General features: G+C 46.9%; 2 protein-coding genes across 2 annotated transcripts in view; both read left to right on the top strand.

Moving 5' to 3' along the window:
• Positions 1-21,714, top strand: part of APTX (aprataxin) — a 179,627-nt gene that overhangs the window by 75,925 nt on the left and 81,988 nt on the right. The gene's annotated exons all lie outside the window — the stretch shown is intronic.
• HYKK (hydroxylysine kinase) lies at positions 6,931-21,402 on the top strand. The gene is made up of 7 exons (XM_078874479.1): positions 6,931-7,043; positions 7,806-8,033; positions 11,304-11,415; positions 13,069-13,211; positions 14,942-15,122; positions 16,549-16,855; positions 19,093-21,402. Exons 2-7 carry the CDS (start codon positions 7,836-7,838, stop codon positions 19,259-19,261), a joined length of 1,110 nt encoding a protein of 369 aa, XP_078730605.1. The 5' UTR covers positions 6,931-7,043; positions 7,806-7,835; the 3' UTR covers positions 19,262-21,402.

Raw genomic sequence — 21,714 nt, 5'->3', positions numbered from 1 at the left:
GGACGAGTGGCCACGGGAGGTAATGACAGGGGAGTCAGCCTACGGTGTGAGTGGACGAGTGGCCACGGGAGGTAATGACAGGGGAGTCAGCCTGCAGTGGGAGTGGACTAGTGGCCACGGGAGGTAATGACAGGGGAGTCAGCCTACGGTGTGAGTGGACTAGTGGCCACGGGAGGTAATGACAGGGAAGTCAGCCTACGGTGTGAGTGGACTAGTGGACACGGGAGATAACGACAGGGGAGTCAACCTATGGTGCGAGCGGACTGGTGGCCACGGGAGGTAATGACAAGAGAGTCAGCCTGCGGTGTGAGTGGACTAGTGGCCACGGGAGGTAATGACAGGGGAGTCAGCCTGCAGTACGAATGGACTGGTGGCTACGGAAATGATCGAGAATAGGAGTGTTGGCAGGTGACGGAAGAGGACGGTGGAGTCTGCTGGTGGAGCGAGCGGTCTAGAAACAAAGAGAAAGTTCGGGAATGGGGGCGTGGCCTCGGACCGTATATAAAAGGGAGATGCGCGGGAGACTCGGGGCTGTTGCAGTGGGGGTCTCCGTCTGTCCCGAGTGTGGGCACGTGGCTCCTTAATAAAGAAACCATCTCAAGACAAGTGCGTCCAAGTCGTCATTACATTTTCTCCAATCCTAATTTGGAGAAATATATTCTCACGTCGCTGGGAATAACCTTGGCGAGAGCAGAATATTCTCGCGTGGCTCTCTGCTCATTCTATTCGAACATTTCATGCAATCTGAAGTGGAGCTGTTCTGTCGATACAAATTATTTTTTTCAATTATAAAATAATTATAATAAAAATCGAGAAGTGAGCAAACAATTATCAACCCCTCACTTGAGGAGAGCTGGGACGCCTGCATCGGATTACACCCGTTCAAGTGGCCCCCTTTCGTGAGCATACGAAGGCCAGACGCAATGGTAATTGACATTCATTTGCGTTTTCAAGAATCTTAACAAATTATCTTGGCGATGCTGCTGTTGCTGCGTTGGCATTGGTGCAAGTAGACAAATAACGAAACACGAACGCAACACATTCGTGGATAACGAACGCTGTGGCCTTAAAAGGAAACGTGAGAGACCCTAAATAATGTACATGACAAAAAAAACTATAATCTATTTTTTATCTAGCTTTTTTTCAGAAGCGACCTGGCCACAAACGATAGCCCAGTTGAAGTGCCTTATATCATGTGGAAATGTATAGCAGCCAAATACTCGAAATGCACGTTTCTAAACGTGGAGGGAAAAAACCGGAGCACCCGGAGAAAAGTCCACGCGACCACGGAAAGAACATGAAACAGGCGTCAGGATTCAACATACCACTTCTTGCATACCGGGCGAGGTAGTTAGCATCTCGGTACCGCGGCACCCGTAGTCTTGAATCATGGGCGGTCAAAACCTGGAGTCAAATGAAATCAAATGATGCATCAAATCTGGCTGTGACGGTCCCAACTGATGACGGAGACTTGTGTTGCCTCCGAAACGTCGTGATTTTTATTTTATTTTTATTAATTTTAATTTCATTTTTTACCTACGTGACTTTACCGAAAGAACTAAGAGTATCAAACCCAGGTCTCAGCAGTGGCGGCTCAGTTATCCGTAATCTCCGAGTCGCCCAGTCACCTGCTCTGGCTCTCATTAAATGTCACCTGGGTATTTGCAGAATCGGCAGTGGCACATATAAAAAAAAAACAACCTTTGCAAATAAAACGCTGAGAATGTGTGTAAGCTGAGGTCATCTCCCTCTAATAGATGCCCGGCTTTACATAAGCGTCTCTAAACGTGAGTTGTCAACTCATAAATACACAGAGCACACAGCTGTACAACGCCAATTGTGTACGTGCACCGCACGGAGCTCCTGATTGCACATCACGGCTGTTTGTTTTGAGGGGCCCTCCAACCAGAGGTCGCAAACGGGTTTTGATTCCTTACCCGTACCCGTACCCGGCCGCACCAGGGTCGCAAACGGGTACCCGTACCCGGCCGGGTACGGCCGGGTACGGGTAGCCGGGTATCGGATAGGGTACGGGTTTCGGGTACCCGGTTGCGACCTCTGCCTCCAACCTCTCTGCCGTTGGGGCCTCGACTTATGCTCCGGTGATTGATCGCGCAGCGGCGTTGTCGCGACCCGCGCTGTTGGTTCGAGGGATTGGCTTCGAGAACGAATCGGCTTGCCACGTGCGTGCGCGCAGTCCGACACGACGAATGTCGGAATCAGAATATTTATTCTGGAGGAATCCGATGAGCTATGAAGCTCTTTTTGCCATACATCTCCTGTAGGGGTGGGGGGTGAGAAGGTAACAACAAGAAGCAATGCACAAACAAATCACTGACCAAAAATATATACAAATGAAACTAAACTAAACAACCAGGTCGGGTGTTGACTGTTGTGTTAGCTGACTCTCTGTGTTGTATTGGATTGTATTTCTAAGTTTACTAGCTTTGTTTTCTCTTTCATTTGTACCTGATGATGATTGCTTGTGTTGATCGAAACGTCGTATGCTATTATTTAATTTATTTTTTCTTTATGCGTGACTTTACCGAAACAACCAAAGAGTAAAATTAAATTCTAGATTTTAAGCTTTCGTGACTGCTGTAAATTTTAGCTGTGACGGTCCCACCTGATGACGGAGACTTGTGTTGCCTCCGAAACTTCGTGATTTATTATTTTATTTCTATGATTATTTCTATTTTTATTATTTATTTTTGTTATTTACTTTTAACTACGTGACTTTACCGAAAAAAACCCAAGAGTAAAATTAAACTATTTTATTTTCGCCGGTAAGGCCCCACTGACCTATTAGCTTCTTTTTCAGAAGCAACCTGGCCACAAATGACAGCTCAATGAAGTGGCTTATCACGTGGAAAATGTATTGCAGCCAAATACTCTCAATGCGTGTTGATTCTAAATGTGGAGGGCAAGATCGGAGGACCCGGAGAAAAATCCTCGCGACCATGGGAAGAACATGCGAATTCTAAATATACAGCAGGCGTCAGGGTTGGGATCGAAGCCACGACCTCCTGTAATCCAGGCGAGGTAGCTAACATCTCGGCACCGTTGTGCGCTTTTGGTGCAAATTTATAGCAGCCAAATAATCTAAATAATCTAAACGCGTCTTTCTAAATGCATACTGTGTCAACCCAAACGGTTTACCCGAAATTCTTGTAAACGGAAATTGAGTTTTCAGGTCCACGTGGCGTACAGCTGTTTCAATACGGGCAACATTTTTTTATATTTGTTTGCGTTTCTCCCTTGTGATGGGACTTTGTAGGATGAACGTTGAGATTTATAAGAGGGCACGGGGTGACCAATAAAGTCTGCATTGGTCTGCAATAAGGTAGGGCACTGATAAGGGGTTGACAGCTTTGGCGTGGTGAGCGTGGGGGCAGTCGTCTACCCCACCGCCCCCGTAGAGCCCCTGCCGACCAGTGTAGTGGTGAGTGTAGTGGTGAGTGTAGTGGTGAGTGTAGTGGTGAGTGTACTAGTGGTGAGTGTAGTGGTGAGTGTAGTGGTGAGTGTAGTGGTGAGTGTACTAGTGGTGAGTGTGCTAGTGGTGAATGTAGTGGTGGTGAGTGTAGTGGTGAGTGTAATAGTGGTGAGTGTACCAGTGCGGAGTGTAGTGGTGGTGAGTGTAGTGGTGAGTGTACTAGTGGTGAGTGTAGTGGTGAGTGTAGTGGTGAGTGTACTAGTGGTGAGTGTAGTGGTGAGTGTACTAGTGGTGAGTGTACCAGTGCAGAGTGTAGTGGTGGTGAGTGTACTAATGGTGAGTGTAGTGGTGAGTGTAGTGGTGAGTGTACTAGTGGTGAGTGTAGTGATGAGTGTAGTGGTGAGTGTACTAGTGGTGAGTGTAGTGGTGAGTGTAGTGGTGAGTGTACTAGTGGTGAGTGTAGTGGTGAGTGTAGTGGTGAGTGTACTAGTGGTGAGTGTACTAGTGGTGAGTGTGCTAGTGGTGAGTGTAGTGGTGGTGAGTGTACTAATGGTGAGTGTACTAGTGGTAAGTGTACTAGTGGTGAGTGTAGTGGTGAGTGTAGTAGTGGTGAGTGTACTAGTGGTGAGTGTAGTGGTGAGTGTAGTGGTGGTGAGTGTAATGGTGAGTGTACTAGTGTTGAGTGTAGTAGTGGTGAGTGTACTAGTGGTGAGTGTAGTGGTGAGTGTAGTGGTGAGTGTAGTGGTGAGTGTACTAGTGGTGAGTGTACCAGTGCGGAGTGTAGTGGTGGTGAGTGTAGTGGTGAGTGTACTAGTGGTGAGTGTAGTGGTGAGTGTAGTGGTGAGTGTACTAGTGGTGAGTGTAGTGGTGTGTGTACTAGTGGTGAGTGTACCAGTGCAGAGTGTAGTGGTGGTGAGTGTACTAATGGTGAGTGTAGTGGTGAGTGTAGTGGTGAGTGTACTAGTGGTGAGTGTACTAGTGGTGAGTGTAGTGGTGAGTGTACTAGTGGTGAGTGTAGTGGTGAGTGTACTAGTGGTGAGTGTACTAGTGGTGAGTGTGCTAGTGGTGAGTGTAGTGGTGGTGAGTGTACTAATGGTGAGTGTACTAGTGGTAAGTGTACTAGTGGTGAGTGTAGTGGTGAGTGTAGTAGTGGTGAGTGTACTAGTGGTGAGTGTAGTGGTGAGTGTAGTGGTGAGTGTACTAGTGTTGAGTGTAGTAGTGGTGAGTGTACTAGTGGTGAGTGTAGTGGTGAGTGTAGTGGTGGTGAGTGTAGTGGTGAGTGTACTAGTGGTGAGTGTAGTGGTGGTGAGTGTAGTGGTGAGTGTACTAGTGGTGAGTGTAGTGGTGGTGAGTGTAGTGTTGAGTGTAGTAGTGGTGAGTGTACTAGTGGTGAGTGTAGTGGTGAGTGTACTAGTGGTGAGTGTAGTGGTTCTGAGTGTACTAGTGGTGAATGTAGTGGTGCTGAGTGTACTAGTGGTGAGTGTGCTAGTGGTGAGTGTAGTGGTGGTGAGTGTACTAATGGTGAGTGTACTAGTGGTGAGTGTACTAGTGGTGAGTGTGCTAGTGGTGAGTGTAGTTGTGAGTGTGCTAGTGGTGAGTGTAGTGGTGAGTGTGCTAGTGATGAGTGTGCTAGTGGTGAGTGTGCTGGTGGTGAGTGTGCTAGTGGTGAGTGTACTGGTGGTGAGTGCAGTGGTGAGTGTACTGGTGGTGAGTGTAGTGGTGAGTGTACTAGTGGTGAGTGTAGTGGTGAGTGTGCTAGTGGTGAGTGTGCTAGTGGTGAGTGTAGTGGTGGTGAGTGTACTAGTGGTGAGTGTAGTTGTGAGTGTGCTAGTGGTGAGTGTGCTAGTGGTGAGTGTAGTGGTGGTGAGTGTACTAGTGGTGAGTGTGCTAGTGGTGAGTGTGCTAGTGGTGAGTGTGCTAGTGGTGAGTGTGCTAGTGGTGAGTGTGCTGGTGGTGAGTGTACTAGTGGTGAGTGTACTAGTGGTGAGTGTAGTGGTGAGTGTGCTAGTGATGAGTGTGCTGGTGGTGAGTGTGCTAGTGGTGAGTGTACTGGTGGTGAGTGCAGTGGTGAGTGTACTGGTGGTGAGTGTAGTGGTGAGTGTACTAGTGGTGAGTGTAGTGGTGAGTGTGCTAGTGGTGAGTGTGCTAGTGGTGAGTGTAGTGGTGGTGAGTGTACTAGTGGTGAGTGTAGTGGTGAGTGTGCTAGTGGTGAGTGTGCTAGTGGTGAGTGTAGTGGTGGTGAGTGTGCTAGTGGTGAGTGTGCTAGTGGTGAGTGTGCTAGTGGTGAGTGTGCTAGTGGTGAGTGTACTAGTGGTGAGTGTACTAGTGGTGAGTGTAGTGGTGCGTGTGCTAGTGGTGAGTGTACTAGTGGTGAGTGTGCTAGTGGTGAGTGTCTATTTGTGTTTCTCCCTTGCGATGAGACTTTGAAAGATGAACGTTGTGAGCACTGATAAGGGGTTGACAGCGATGTGAATGTTTTATAAACATCCTTTGGATCCACACCGGACGCAATTCCCAACCGCGAATCATTCATCCGGAATTCAACCCCCACCCACAGTGCCGGATTATCCTCGTAGCAAAAATTAGCTACATATGTAGTAGTAGTAGCTACTACATATGTAGCAGTAGTAGCTCATACATATGTAGCAGTAGTAGCTACTACATATGTAGCAGTAGTAGCTACTACATATGTAGCAGTAGTGGCTACTATATATGTAGCAGTAGTAGCTACTACATATGTAGCAGTAGTAGCTACTACATATGTAGTAGCAGTAGTAGCTACTACATATGTAGTAGCAGTAGTAGCTACTACATATGTAGTAGCAGTAGTAGCTACTACATATGTAGTAGCAGTAGTAGTTACTACATATGTAGTAACAGTAGTAGCTACTACATATGTAGTAGCAATAGTAGCTACTACATATGTAGTAGCAGTAGTAGCTACTACATATGTAGTAGCAGTAGTAGCTACTACATATGCAGTAGTAGCTACTACATATGTAGTAGTAGCTACTACATATGTAGTAGCAGTAGTAGCTACTACATATGTAGTAGCAGTAGTAGCTACTACATATGTAGTAGCAGTAGTAGCTACTACATATGTAGTAGCAGTAGTAGCTACTACATATGTAGAAGCTACGGGCCCCGCACTTTCAAGGGTTCCGCGCTGAATGCTTTCAAGATTTCAATTCCGGTGCAGTGATTCTGCACTTGCTCTATTACTATAGTACTATACTGCCTTAAACTTTTATGAACGACTGCGTGTTTAAGGTGAGCGATTTGTCGTATTATCTGGGCGTATAGCAAATGAAAAAAATACAATTACTTTACTATGCAAGTAAAAAAAATGTGTTTTAATATTAATGTGTTTTTTTTAATATTCATGGCCCCTTTATAACAACATGTGCTATAGGCCTCGCACGAGCTTAGTCCGGCACTGCCCCCACCCACCTAGCAACTCTCCGACCTTTGACCTCCTCCACCCAGGCAAAGGCAGCCAGCGCCTTTCCGGCGGAACCGCTCTCTCTCTCTCGCCGTCTCTCTCGCGGAACATCATCTCTTGAACAACAAACAGACACACGCACACACAAACAAAAACCCATCTCGACAGGTAAAGGATGAACGATGCTTGTGTTGGGTGCAGCAGAATGCGTTGTGATCGTTGTTGAGTCCACATTGTTCGAGCCCTCCGCTGACGTACCGTACCCCTGGCTGCCCTTATTTGTTAACGTACGGCGAAAAGGGCTGCGTGCAGAACAAGAGTGAGCGAGAGAGTGACCGAGAGAGAGAGTGAGCGAGAGGTGGGGGTTTACATAAAGCAAAGTAAAAAAAAAATTACGAAATGATGAACGAAGCAAAGTGCCGACTACACCGAGCAATTTTCTTGTTTCCACTGATCGTAAAAAAACAGAGAGCCAGGGATCGTGGCCCAGGCAAGCCTCGGCTGCAGCCATGAAATAACACGACGCGACTCCACACAATTCAGCTTCATACTCTTAGGTTGTTTCGGTAAAGTCACGTAGGTAAAAAATTAAATTAAAAGTTAATGAACGTAATGATGGAAATAAAATAAAATAATAAATCACGACGTTTCGGAGGCAACACAAGTCTTCGTCATCAGGTGGGACCGTCACAGCCAGATTTGCTGCATCCGAAACGTCGTGATTTTATTACTTTTATTAATTTTAATTTAATTTTTTACCTACGTGACTTTACCGAAAAAACCTAAGACTATGAATCCTTGCAGTCACGAAAGCTTCAGATCTAGAATGCATGGAAGTTGTGGTCTCGAGCGGTCCGTGCTGAAATCTGTCCCCTGCTGCTGCTGCCCCTTGCCCCCTCCTGCTGCTGCCCCTGTCTTCTCCTGCTGCAGCATCGTGGGCAAGAGGGGCAGGCGAACACCATGAGCTCCACAGCGGAGCTCACCAAGCCGAGGCTGGACGAGGGGCAGGCGACGGAGCTGATCGCGCGCCTCTACGGCCTCGGCGTGGAGCGCCTGGCGCCCCTGGACAGCTACGACGACCAGAACTTCCGCGCCGCTACGAGCGACGGCGTCGAGTGGGTCCTCAAGGTCACCAACAGCAGGGAGAGCCGCAATCAGGTGGGGCGGAGGTGGTGGGGGGGTCGCTCTCCACCACCACCACCACCACCGCAGCGCAGTTGGCTACGTATGGCGCGAAAGAAGTTCAACATTAATATAAATAGTCGCTCCAAGCCTGGGGCGTGTCATTCAGACGCTGTCTTCTCGACAGACCTGTTCTCCGCCTGAGAACGGCTGCTTGCGTTGTGGCCGAAACGTCGTGAGAATTGTATTTTATTGTTTTATTTTTATTATTTTATTATTTCCATTCTACGTGACTTTACCGAAAGAACCAAGAAGACAAATCTAGTATACTTAGAAATGTAATGTAATACAGCAGAGAGTCGGATAACATAACAGTCAACACCCTACCTGGTTGATTACGTTCTTCCTGAGAATGCTAAATTTGAGAGAGAGAGATCAAACACAGAACCAGAGACATATAGGCAGACACACAAGCAGAGACAGATATCACAGAGATACATAGAGAGAGAGAGAGACACGTACATCGGCACACAGAGAAACCACGTCTCTGTGTCGAGGCCTTAAATAGAGAGAGGGGGGCGGGGGCGGAGAGAGAGGGAGGGGTACGCTTGTCAAGCTCAAGTTCATTTATTAGGTATAGTCCTGTGAGCCATTCGGCTCTTGAATCGGGTGCAACCGCAACAAACAAAAACATGAACAAAAAACATCTTAAAGTGAATATGTGACTGAGTGCAAACAGAAAATCCAAGAAAAGACAACAAAATATTGCAGAAAAAAACACCGTACACCAACGCTGTGTGCAAAAATCCCAGTGGGATGCAAGTCAAACAACAACAATAACCACAAGACAACTTAGATTAAGGCCATCAGTCTAACTCTGTACTACAACAAACAAACATGGCTAAACCATCTACACTATAGGAACCTCATTTGCCAGTAAAAATATGATAATTGGTTTTTTACCCTTCTATCTGGCAACAAAACTGACACCTTTTTACAAGGAGTCATGTTTGCATAGACCGCAATACCTGCAGTCATAATACAAACAAAAGACATAACTCTGATAACGCCAAAAGGCGTCATCTGGTCCAACCCATGTGAGACTAGGCTCTAAGGAAAGCTGTCTCGGGTGTGGACCAATCAACTTCAAGGACAGTGCATACATTTTCAGAGTTATGTATTTTTTTGCATTATGACTGCAGGTATTGCGGTCTATGCAAACATGACTCCTTGTAAAAAGGTGTCAGTTTTGTTGCCAGATAGAAGGGTAAAAAAAAAGCAATTATCATGGCTAAACCAATACACTTTTCGAAATCACCAAAATAAAGCCATGAAACCAATGAAAGCAATTAACGACGCAGGACCACCAGGGGGAGACTCTCTCTCGCTGCTTCGCTCTTACAGCGAAGCGTCGCGCAACGTGGCTGGACGCAACTGAATTGTTTTGGACACGTGGACGTCCCCGCCTGGTGTGCCGGAGGTCGTGGGTTCGATCCCTCTAGCGGCCAGGGGTCGGCAGCCTACGGCTCCGGAGCCGCATGCGGCTCTTTGCGGGCTGCTTCTTGACGATATGTACGTATGTACATAGATGCATTGCGGCTCTTGAAATACTGAATTTTGTACCGAATTGGAAATGAATGGCTCTTCTTGTTATTTTGGTTGCCGACCCCTGCTAGTCTAGCCTGACCCCTGCAGATTTGCATGTTCTAACACACCTTTAGAGTCTTAATTTTGGAGCTTTCGTGACTGCAGGAATTCTTCTTTGGTTCTTTCGGTTAAGTCACGTCTAAAGATAAAATAATAAATTAAATAATAGCATATTACGACGTTTCGATTGCAACACAAGCAATTAGCATTGATATGCTAATTTTTTATCTGCCCCCTCCCTTTCTCTATATTTAAGGCCCCGTCACAGAAACGACCTCTCTCTTTGTGCCGATGTGTGTTCTCTCTCTGTGTGTCCTTGTGATGTCTGTCTGCTTGTATGTCTGTCTATAGTTTTCTAGTTAGATTTTTGTTGCTATTTCTTTTATGCCTGATGACGATTGCTTGTGTTGCAATCGAAACGTCGTAATATGCTATTATTTAATTGATTATTTTATCTTTAGACGTGACTTAACCGAAAGAACCAAAGAATAACACCTTTAGAGTATTTTGGCTGCTACACATTTCCACTGAGTTGAGCTATCATTTGTTGGCAAGTACCTTTTGCGGAAAGAGCTGTACAGATTAAGTGAGGCCTTACCTGGTAAAATAACAATGAGTTTAGGGGCCGTCCATAAATGACGTCACGCACCTAGGGGGCAGGGGCGGGTCAGACATTTGTGACGATGTGTGACGAGGGGGGGGGGGGCTTTCGTGACTGCAGGGATTCATCTTCTTGGTTCTTTCGTAGAAGGAAAATAATAAAAAAAATAAAACATAATAAAATAATTCTCACCTGAAGACGGCTGCTTGCGTTGTGGCCGAAACGTCGTGAGAATTATTTAATGATGTTTTATTTTTATTATTTTATTATTTCCCTTCTACGTGACTTTACCGAAAGAACCAAGAAGATGAATCCCTGCAGTCACGAAAGCTTTAAATCGAAAAATTTGAGGGGGGGGGGGGGGGGTGAGAATATGACGTCACATCAAAATGCGCAGCTTTAAATAAATATAGACAACACGTTCTACTCAATTAAATAGACTTTTTAATAAATGTTTTCTCCTACAACATCAGAGTGCAGCGCCACATTAAATACGCACTACAATGAGAATAGTTTAAAGCGATTTGAAGCATGTTTTATTTTTGGGAGGGGGGGCAGAGCTTTGTGACGTCATATTTGAAGGGGGTCTGACTTTTTGTGACGCCGTGTGACGAGGGGGGGGTCAAAAATCGTCCAAAATCGCGTGACGTCATTTATGGCCGGCCCCTTAGCTTCAGTTTATTTTCATATCAAATAACTTCGTTGGTGGACTTTACATCTCTGGCCGATTTGCTGTGAAGGTTGATTGCCCGAAACGTCGCCTATAACAGGACCCTGTTGTTGTTTAAAGGAGTCTTGAGACTCGGTGAGGCTTTCTTGCGTAAACACGCGTAGCAGTAATCGGAATGATTAGACATCAGCCTACCGTGTGCGTTATTATATTGTTTTGTTTCCGGTCTTGACGAGTCTGTTATCACAGGGTTGGAATGCGTTGTACGTGTCGTACGTATGCTGTTATGTTTATGGAGTATGTTGAACTTCTTTCGCACCGTACGTAGCCAACCGTGCTGACGTTTCACCTTCACCATCCGGCGGCTCGCCACCCTCAATGTCCGCAGGAGGTGCTGGAGGTGCATACGCGGGTGATGATGTTCCTGAGGGACAGGGGCTTCCCCACGCAGACGGTTCGACTCACCGTACACGGAGACCTCATGTCCCTGCAGCGCATCGGTGAGATGCAACGACCCGGCCCACGTGTGGATGCTATCCTCAAGCGCACGCACGCGTTTTTGGAATATTTATTTCTTCGGGTCTTTTCCCCAAACTGTTTTTTATCATCACATATTTGACCATTGATTATCCCGCTGTTTTCAACATTATCCGGGCCGGTCCTGGGGTCGATCCGGCAAAACCGCTCGAAAGGCTGTTAGCAGGTCCGGCGATCGGCACCACGATTGGTTTCAGTGTTAAATATATACAGTACGTTATACACGACATACAGCTCAAACAATGAAAATGGTGCACGTATATACATCACCCCATGCAGAGTCTTCTCGATTGGAGTCGTAAGTACGGCACAGTAAATACAGTCACTTTTAAAAGTAGGATGCTTCTTTGTCTATTTGCTTGTTTATTCATGCCGATTTCATATCGTAAACAAATTTAAAAGACAAATAAAAACAGAAAACACCTAAAAAAATTATGTCATGCAATAAAATGCAAAAAGAAGTTTTTTAAAAAAAATAATGATCAGCGATTATCCGGAGTTTTTGATCATCCGGCGCCACCCCCCCCCCCCCCGAAGGCGCCAGATAATCGATGACCTCCTACTGTGTGCGTTTCGTCCCGTTTACGTTCTCGGCAATTTTTTTGGCCGTTCAGAAACTCTCGCCGAGCGGCGCGATGCGCCCCGCGCTAGACAACGGGAGCAGACGTCCGCAGATCTACTTGTGCAATCCCTTCCAGTGACATCGAGTCCGCACACGAGGTGGGGAAGGGGGGGGGGGGCGGTAGCTCATTCCGAACTCACCCTCCACGGAAAAATGTTTCTCACCTAACAGTCAAACTGACAGAAATAGAATTTAGCCAACTTAAGTGAATACTCGAATAGAATGCGATGGGTTTTAGTCGTGGGTGACCGGGACGAGACCATCGACTCACTTCGCTTGAGAGCCCCGTTTAATCGCGGGCGGCCGAATCCTGAACTCCAAACAAGGATCTCAGTGGTTCAAGCGCCCTGAGTCATCCGGAAGTGGCACCCATCGGTCAGCAACCACGGAGAAGATCTAAAGCCAGATGGTAGTGGTGGTGATGAGTGAGATTTTAAGGACCGGTCATCTTCGTGGCAAGAAAAATATCTCAATCCAGATAAGAAATTTGGGCCAGACCTCGGAGGGTCAGATCTGAGCTTCCAAACAGCTGTAGGATCCAGAGAAAGGAAGCAACGATGAGATTGCACTAACCGTGGTGACCTCTTGACCTCTCGACCTCGGTGGCGACTGCTTATTGTGAATTCTCAGACTCATCTTCTTGGTTCTTTCGGTAAAGTCACATAGAAGGGAAATGATAAAATAATAAAAATTTAACATAATAAAATAATTCTCACGACGTTTCGGCCACAACGCAAGCAGCCGTCCTCAGGTGAAGACCAGGTCTGTCGGGGAGACAGCGTCTGAATGAAACACCACCACGCTTGGAGCGTATATTTAAGCTGGGTTGGAAGGGGGGAAGGGTGCCTTGACAAAATAATTTGCATATCAAGAGGAATTTAGCATATTTATGGGAAATGCAGGTATGTGATTAGTACTACTTGTGAAATGCGTAGGAGGTGGTGACCTCTTGACCTATCGACCTCGGTGGCGACGGCTTATTATGAATTCTCAGACTGCGGCGAAGGTGAGAAGGAGTTCAACGTGCGGCTGCTCACGTACCTGCCCGGCGTGCCGCTGTCTACGGTGCTGGCGGACGGCAGCCTGTACTACCAGGTGGGCAAGCTGGCAGCAAGCATCCACCAAGCCCTGCAGCAGGTACGAGCCCACGAGCACTGAGGGCGCGCGTCACGACGCGTCTCTTGACACGTGACGTGAGAATATTCACCAAAGTAAAAAGGCAAAAAAAAAAAAGACTCGCAAGTTACCTGAATGTATGTACGTACGTTGAATTTCTTTCGCATCGTACGTAGCCAACGGCGCTAATCGGAGGTGGGAAACGCGTAGCGATCGTCGCCCCCCATACTGCGACAATCTTAGCAGGAGCCACGTGAATAAGTTATATCCCAGTTGTGTGTTTACTGGTGTCACGTCATCATATGAAGACGTGTTTATTCGTAACTCTCACAGAAAAGAATAGCCCGTGGAAGGCGATATCATATAACTAAATTTTTATTTAAAGCTTTCGTGACTGCAGGGATTCATCTTCTTGGTTCTTTCGGTAAAGTCACGTAGAAGGGAAACAATAAAATAATAAAAATATAAAACAACATTTTTCTTATTTTCTTATTTCCCTTCTACGTGACTTTACCGAAAGAACCAAGAATATCATAGAACTAGTTCTAAAGTCACTTGGATTGCGTCTCATCCACGTGCCCTGAAATAAGAGGCGTTCATCCCGTGGCGTTGAACAGGGGTAGGAAGCCAACAGCACGCAGGAGACAGTAAGAAGAATAGAAGTTACGAATTAAGGCAGTACAAACGAAACGCGCAGAACAGACGGCACGGTGGCAGTACAAATGAGAGAGTATGAGTGGGATAAACACTACACACGTACGAGAGTACAACTGAGGCAGACACAACGTACAACACAGGTAAGACAAATGAGACCCCCGGTATAAACGAGGTGAAACAAACGAGACTCGGAACGGGACAGTGCGTCCAAGGCAGGTAAAAAAAAGCATAGAAACACAGCGAACACGAGACGGTACAAATGAGACGAAGTATAATCTATTGAGTCGTGTATCGTGACAATTCATCGAACCGACGGTTGTTAGCACGGTTAAATTGGTACACACTAACCCATCGATCAATGCAGCTTCAGCCACGAGCGTTGTCGTTGTTGTTGTCGCTGTTGATGTTGTTTCAATTAAACTCTTAGTTTTTTCGGTAAAGTCACGTAGGTAAAAATTAAATTAAAATTAATAAAAATAAAATAATAAAAAATTAACCCGTAAAAACTAAGTTTTTCACTATAAATCCTTTATATGCGTGGCGGCTAGAGTCCTCTCGTCCTTTGGCTTGAGATGGCTGCCACCTATGGGTCAGATGATTGCCTGCCACCATTAAGCAATTGGTAATTAAATATAATTTTTTTTTTCCTAAAAAGTGTAAAAATTTGGAAAAAAATTTTCACGAAAATTAATTGTCACGCACAACGAGTCTGTGTGCAAAATGTCAGTTCGATTGGATCACGGGAAATGGGTTAAAAAACGACCGAAAGATTTGCACGGTCGTAAGCGCGCAAGCAAGCAAGCAAGTGAACTTAATATAAAGGATTTAAAAAATCACGACGTTTCGGAGGCAACACAAGTCTCCGTCATCAGGTGGGACCGTCACAGCCAGTCTCACCTGATGACGGAGACTTGTGTTGCCTCCGAAACGTCGTGATTTTTTTTTATTTTATTTTTTATTAATTTTAATTACATTTTTACCTACGTGACTTTACCGAAAAACCTAAGAGTATGAATCCTTGCAGTCACGAAAGCTTCAAATCTAGAATTGTTTCAATTAATTTTGGCGTCTTCGTCTTTTAAACGTGTGCGCAGTTTGAGCACCCGTTCCTGCGCTTCCTGCAAAGAGACGATTTCATCTGGAACTTGTCCAACACCCACCTGCTCGAGGCCTACCTGTTCGTTCTGGATGGCGACCCCAACCAGGGTCTGGTCAGGGAGGTCATCGCCAAGTTCCGCGAGGAGATCCAGCCCAACCTGCACAAGTTCACCAGATGTACGCTTGCCTCGCAGCTTCACCCGGGACGTAGCCCCATCGCTTAGGGGGCGAGGGGCGGTTCAGGCCACCTTGAAACCCGATTGGTCGTCACGTATGTTGAACTTCTTTCGCACTGTACGTAGCCAACCATGCTCACCGGAGGTGTGGATATCACGGAGCTCCTTCTCAGAGCCCTGAGTGGTGACCCGGTTTGCGTAGTAGTATGGGGCAGCACTTGCCCACTCAGTCTACCGTATGAGAGTAATGTTCGTCGCATGATAGTCCAACTGATATTTTAATTCTCCGAGTTAGGGTTTAGCCAATTTGAGTGTGGAATTCCTCTTTGGTTCTTTCGGTAAAGTCACGTGGAAAGAAATTAAATTAAATAATAGAATACGACGTTTCGATTGTAACACATGCAACCATCATCAGGTACAAATGAATGAGAAAACAAACATAGTAAACTTGGAAATATAATGCAATACAACACAGAGAGTCGGCCAACACAACAGACAACACCCCACCTGGTTGATTACGTTCCTCCAAAGATTGCTAAATTTGAGTTGGCCGACTCTGTGTTGTATTACATTATATTTTAAAGTTTACTATGTTTGTTTTCTCATTCATTTGTGCCTGATGATGGTTGCTTGTGTTGCAATCGAAACGTTGTGTTGCAATCGAAATGTCGTATTCTATTATTATTTCATGAAATTTCTTTCCACGTGACTTTACCGAAAATACCAAAGAATCATTCCTGCAGTCACGAAAGCTTCGAATCTAGTTTAAGTGTAGAACCCAATTTACTTTGATGTTTTTTGTTTGCGTGCAACCATTGATGGTGAGCAAGTTGAGACCACCAACTCGCCACACTTGAGAAGGCCGTTCAATCGCGGGCGGCTGGTACCCCGATTCGTACCCAGGCTCTCAGCGGTGCCGGCTCCGTGTCTCTGACCTGAAAAGCAAGTGGCCTAAACCATCACGCGAACTTCGGTCATCCTCACAGCAGAGGCTGTTGGCTAGCCATCGGACAAAGACGGTCACCGCATCGCACGCTTTCAGATGCGCTTGTGCGGCCGTCTGGAACGCTCTTCCTTCCGATATGAGGAAGCCACTGGAGCTTTGCACTTTTAAATCTAGATTGAAAACTCATTTCTTGAGAACCGCTGTGTTTAGTTTGTTGTCCTTCCCCCCTACGCCTCCGGTTAGCACAGTTGGCTACGTACAGTGCAAAAGAAGTTCAACAGGCATACACACATACACCGCTGTCTGTAAATGTTTAGACAGATGTGGCGATGTTCCATGTACAACAAACATCAGCGGCAGAGAGGACCAGTTTCAAAAGTCGGTATTTTGACTCTTGCGAGATAAAAAAAAAAGAATCAAGAATTCTGGGGCACGTCTTAAGCCATGGGGCCTAACTCACATAGCGCCTGCCCGCCTCCAGGTATCGTTCACGGAGACCTCAACGACCACAACATCCTGGTGGAAGAAACGGGGCCGACCCCCGCAGTCCAGTCGTCGGAGACGGGCGAGCATGTCGTTGGGGCCCAGTACAAGCTGTCGGGCGTCTTGGACTTCAACGACATGATGCAGGGCTACTGCGTGTACGACATCGCCATGGCCGTCATGTACATGATGATCGAGAGCTCGCGGCCCATGGACGTGGGCGGGCACATAATGGCCGGCTACGAGAGCGTGCGGCCGCTGACGGAGGACGAGAGGGGAGCTGTCTACTGGCTGGTGGCGTCCAGGTTTGGCACGCGTGCACATACATACACAGACACAATGACCCCCCGCGTAGCCTACACAGGCTGTTGGAGCTAGTATGTGTGCATGTATGTATATCATGGGACCTCCTTTGCCAGTACCAAAATACGATAATAGGTTTTTCTCCTTTTTTCTGGCAACAAAACAGGCGTTAAGATGCCTGCACTTTTCCAGTGCTGCAGTATGTATGTATGTTGACCTTAGTAATAGGTTTTTACCCTTTCAACTGGTACAAAAACTGACACCTTGTATAAAGGTGTCACCTTGTTTCAACTGGTACAAAAACTGACACCTTGTATAAAGGTGTCACCTTGTATAAAGGTGTCAGTTTTTGTACCAGTTGAAAGGGTAAAAACCTATTACTATATTTTGCCACTGGTAAAGGAGGTCTCATAGTGTAAATGCTTACCCCGAGCTCTCAATACTCTGATGGTGCGCTGTTTTTGAGTTGTACGCCTTTTGGCGTCATCTGGTCCAACACCAATGGAGACTAGGCTCTAAGAAAAGCTGTCTCGGGTGTTGACCAATCAACTTCAAGGACAGTGCATATCATTATCATCATCAGAGTTGTTTCTTTTTGTTTGCATTTTGACTGCTTGTGTTGTGGTTATTGCAAACATGATGCCTTGTATAAAGGTGTCAGTTTTTGTACCAGTTGAAAGGGTAAAAACCTACTACTATATTTTGCCACTGGTAAAGGAGGTCTCATAGTGTATATGTTGACCTTCTTTCACACCGTACGTAGCTACTCGTGCTAATCGGAAGTGCAGAGTTCTGTTAGCGAGCGCCTATTAAGGCTGGCATGGCGCACGAGGGGGTGGCGTGGCCAGCACCACAAAAGTGCTGACATTTGCATGCCGTATGAGGTACTCATTTAATGCTGAATCGACCTAGGTGAGGCCCAGGACTGGTTCAGATATTCGACACTGATGTTGGCCGTGAGTGGGAATCGAACCTGGGTCACCAGGTTCCTAGTGGAGTACGCGAATCATTCCTAACCACCGCGTAAGATACGCGCACGCACACACATGCATACATTTACACACACATACATGAATCAACACTGCCATTTGCCACTCAGTGGCAGTGACGTGACCGTGCAATTATGCCAGGCTAGGTGCACAGCGAGGCCACGTGAAGTGTCTTTAAAGTCTCGCTGGTGGGAGGTCATGAGAAAGACCCAGGTGTTATGTTTTGACCGACCAAGATGATTGGCTGAGACTCAGCCGCTCGACATTGGGAGCGTAACTCAACGGCCTTCTGTTGTTGCTGAAAGGTGGCTACCTGCACTTTCCCAGTGCAGCAGTATTTGGTATTTCACAATCCTTGAAGGTGCTTGTCACACGGTGGCTGAGAATGCGAGCTACATACCACGGCCAATGCTTCCTTGTTGATCATTTGCATCGGACCCCCTCCCCACTCCCCGCAAAACTATTGGTGCCTGTAGGTTCTGCCAGTAACTGGTGCTGGCTTGGGATGCTGCTAAAGTGTGTGTGTGGGGGGGGTGTAATGGTTCGCACATTTGAATTACAGTCCAGTGATCGCTGGGTTTGTTCGATATGCCGGCGTTGCAGTAGAAGCAACGCTGTGAGCTTCTTAAATCCTCCCTACCGCCTCTGTCCAGCCAGCAAGCAGTATTACGGTGTGTGTGAGTGCACCACGGGTTAGTCGATCGTGGTGGGGTAAAGTGTGGCTTCATACTCTTAGTTCTTTCGGTAAAATCACGTAAATAAAAAAAATGAAATAAAAATTAATAAAAAAATGAAAATAAAAAATAAAAAAATCACGACGTTTCGGAGGCAACACAAGCTTCCGTCTTCAGGTGAAACTGTCACAGCAAAAAATCTGTATCAATGCTGTGACAATTTCACCTGAAGACGGAAGCTTGTGTTGTCTCTGAAACGTCGTGATTTTTTTATTAATTTTAATTTCATTTTTTTAACTACGTGACTTTACCGAAAGAACTAAGAGTATGAATCCTTGCAGTCACGAAAGCTTCAAATCTAGAATTAAAGTGTGGCTGACACCCACCTCTTCCTAAGTCCGTCTGGTCAGCATGCAGGTATGTCGGTCAAAATGTCAAAACACCCTCCCTAGAGGAGGGCTCCTCCAGGGCTCTGCGTAGCGGAGGCCCCTTGCGGCCAGCAGCAACGCCAAGAGAGCACTTGCAGGGCTGCACCTTTACATTCGACCCCCCCCCCCCGCCTGCCCCCCACCGCAGGTTCTGCCAGTCGCTGGTGCTCGCTCGCTACACCATCCTGCAGCACCCGGAGAACGACGACTACCTGCTGACGACGGCGCGCACCGGCTGGGAGAGGCTGCGCCGGCTGTGGTCCACGGGGCGGGAGGCCACGCAGCGGCTGTGGTCAGACGTGGCCGCACGCCACTAAAACACCGACTCTCTCGCCCCGACAAATTAACTTCACGCTGCCGGGAGGCAGCGTGAAGTGGGGGGGCGGGCGGTGGGCGAGGGGCCCCCCAGTCTCTCGTGAAGTGTGGTTGGTCACTGCACATCCTACGGTCGAGAAGCTTGTCGCTCCGATTCTGGACGAAGGCTGCCAACGTTCTGGGAGGCTCAACCGGGGCACGCGGTGAGCCCCGCCCACTCAATCACTAGCCCCGCCCACTCAATCACTAGCCCCGCCCACTCTCTCACTAGCCCCACCCACTCTCTCACTAGCCCCACCCACTCACTAGCCCCGCCCACTCTCTCACTAGCCCCGCCCACTCACTTACTAGCCCCACTCACTCTCTCACTAGCCCCACCCACTCACTAGCCCCACCCACTCTCTCACTAGCTCCACCCACTCACTAGCCCCACCCACTCTCTCACTAGCCCCACCCATTCTCTCACTAGCCCCTCCCACTCTCTCACTAACCCCACCCACTCTCTCACTAGCCCCTCCCACTCTCTCACTAGCCCCACTCACTCACTAGCCCCACCCACTCTCTCGCTAGCCCCACCCACTCTCTCACTAGCCCCTCCCACTCTCTCACTAGCCCCACCCACTCACTCACTAGCCCCACCCACTCTCTCACTAGCCCTGCCCACTCACTCACTAGCCCCTCCTACCCTCTCACTAGCCACACTCACTAACTAGCCCCGCCCACTCTCACTAGCCCCACCCACTCACTCACTAGCCCCACCCACTCTCTCACTAGCCCCGCCCACTCACTCACTAGCCCTGCCCACTCACTCACTAGCCCCGCCCACTCACTCACTAGCCCCTCCTATTGCTCGGGTTGCTCCGCCCTTTGCCCCACGTGAAGCCAGAAGGTGATTTCGTGGGTTCAAAATCGTTGGGAGGACAACCTGGGGACTGTCCAAGACAGACCAGGATTTCGATTTAAATCTTTCGTGACTGCAGGGATTCATCTTCTTGGTTCTTTCGGTAAAGTCACGTAGAATGGAAATAATAAAATAAAAGAATTATTTTATTATGTTTTATTTTTATTACTTTATTATTTCCATTCTACGTGACTTTACCGAAAGAACCAAGAAGATGAAGACAGACCAGGATGTTTGGTTGACTTATCTGATACGCCGTCCTTGTTGCAAACGAACAAAGCATTTTGGATTTATTTCCAAAGCTCGGCTGATGTTGTAAATTGAAAACGAATTTATTTAGAAGTGCGAAAAGAAGTTCAATATGTAGGTATTTGAACTTCTTTCGCACCGTACGTAGCCAACCGTGCTAATCGGAGGTGGGGGGGGCATACATACGAAGCTGTCAGTCAGTGTGCAGTGTGATGACGATTGTTGTGAGTTTTTTTTACGATATATGTAGTGTGCGCGCATATGGTGTACGCTAAATGGTTTTCCGCATTTATGTACGTTCTGTAAAAATGTGTTTTTTTCTCCCGTGGCAAAGATATTTGAGTAGTTTGAGTAATTGTGCAATAATGCTTGCCTTAGAGCACCGCGAAATAAGTTCACGAAACTGCGCGCACAAGCGTGGCTTTTCATCGCTATAACCTCGCTAGCGAAGCCTGCTCAATGCGGAATTCACGTTGTAATTGGGTAAATGAGGAATGTGGTTTTGTAAGCTCATGAATAAAATGTGTTGCTCACGAGAAGAAAGTTAAAAAAACCACAACTACGGTAATCCTGCCAAGATTTCACTCACTCGCTTTCTAATTCGCTAAATCTGGTTGCTTGGCCGTTCACGAGCATTTTGGTTCAAGCGAAGCCCGACTCTTGCCGATGAGATGCCTGAAATGTTAACAGCGGCCGCCAATGGGTTTTTTTTTCTGCTCGCCTCTTCCAACCATTCTTGATTTGAAGTTTTCGTGACTGCAGGAATCCATACTCTGTTTCTCTCGGTAAAGTCACGTTTTAAAACAGTCTGCCTCAACAGCAGACCACGCTTTCCCACCTGATGACGGATGCTTGTGTTGCGCCCGAAACGTCGTGATTTATTTTATTTTATACCTACGTGACTTTACCAAAAAGAACCAAATAGTATGTTCCAACCAATGCTGCTGAGATTAGATGCGACGTGGAGAGACGTCGGAATCGAGGCAGCGGATTGCCCGCTACAAAAGCCAGACGCGTTCTGGATTCTGTAAAACACAATAACGGTGTATCGTCAGTGCCGGATGAAGCTAGTGCGGGGACTGTAGCATATGTTATAAAGGGGCCCTAAATAAGGAAAAAACACGTAAATATTAAAACACAAATGTTTTACTTGCACAGTAAAGTAATTGTATTTTTTCATTTGCTATACAGCCACAGATAATTAATACGACAAATCGATAACCTTAAACGCCCAGTCGTTCATTAAAGTTGAAGGCAGTTATAGTACTATTCTTTGGGTCTTTCGGTAAAGTCACGTAGATAGGT

The sequence above is a fragment of the Lampetra fluviatilis genome, chromosome 39, assembly GCF_964198595.1.
Source record: "Lampetra fluviatilis chromosome 39, kcLamFluv1.1, whole genome shotgun sequence".
In the NCBI taxonomy this organism is placed as follows: domain Eukaryota; kingdom Metazoa; phylum Chordata; class Hyperoartia; order Petromyzontiformes; family Petromyzontidae; genus Lampetra; species Lampetra fluviatilis.
The sequence above is the reverse complement of the archived record's forward strand: the minus strand, read 5'-3'. Positions and strand labels throughout refer to the sequence as shown.

What these genes read in the sequence shown, in the direction of transcription:
- HYKK (XM_078874479.1), top strand. Translation starts at nt 7,836, where the DNA reads ATGAGCTCCACAGCGGAGCTCACCAAGCCGAGGCTGGACGAGGGGCAG. An exon ending in CATGTCCCTGCAGCGCATCG is followed by an intron (nt 11,416 to 13,068) that starts GTGAGATGCAAC and finishes ATGAATTCTCAG; the next exon opens with ACTGCGGCGAAGGTGAGAAG. An exon ending in CCTGCACAAGTTCACCAGAT is followed by an intron (nt 15,123 to 16,548) that starts GTACGCTTGCCT and finishes GCCCGCCTCCAG; the next exon opens with GTATCGTTCACGGAGACCTC.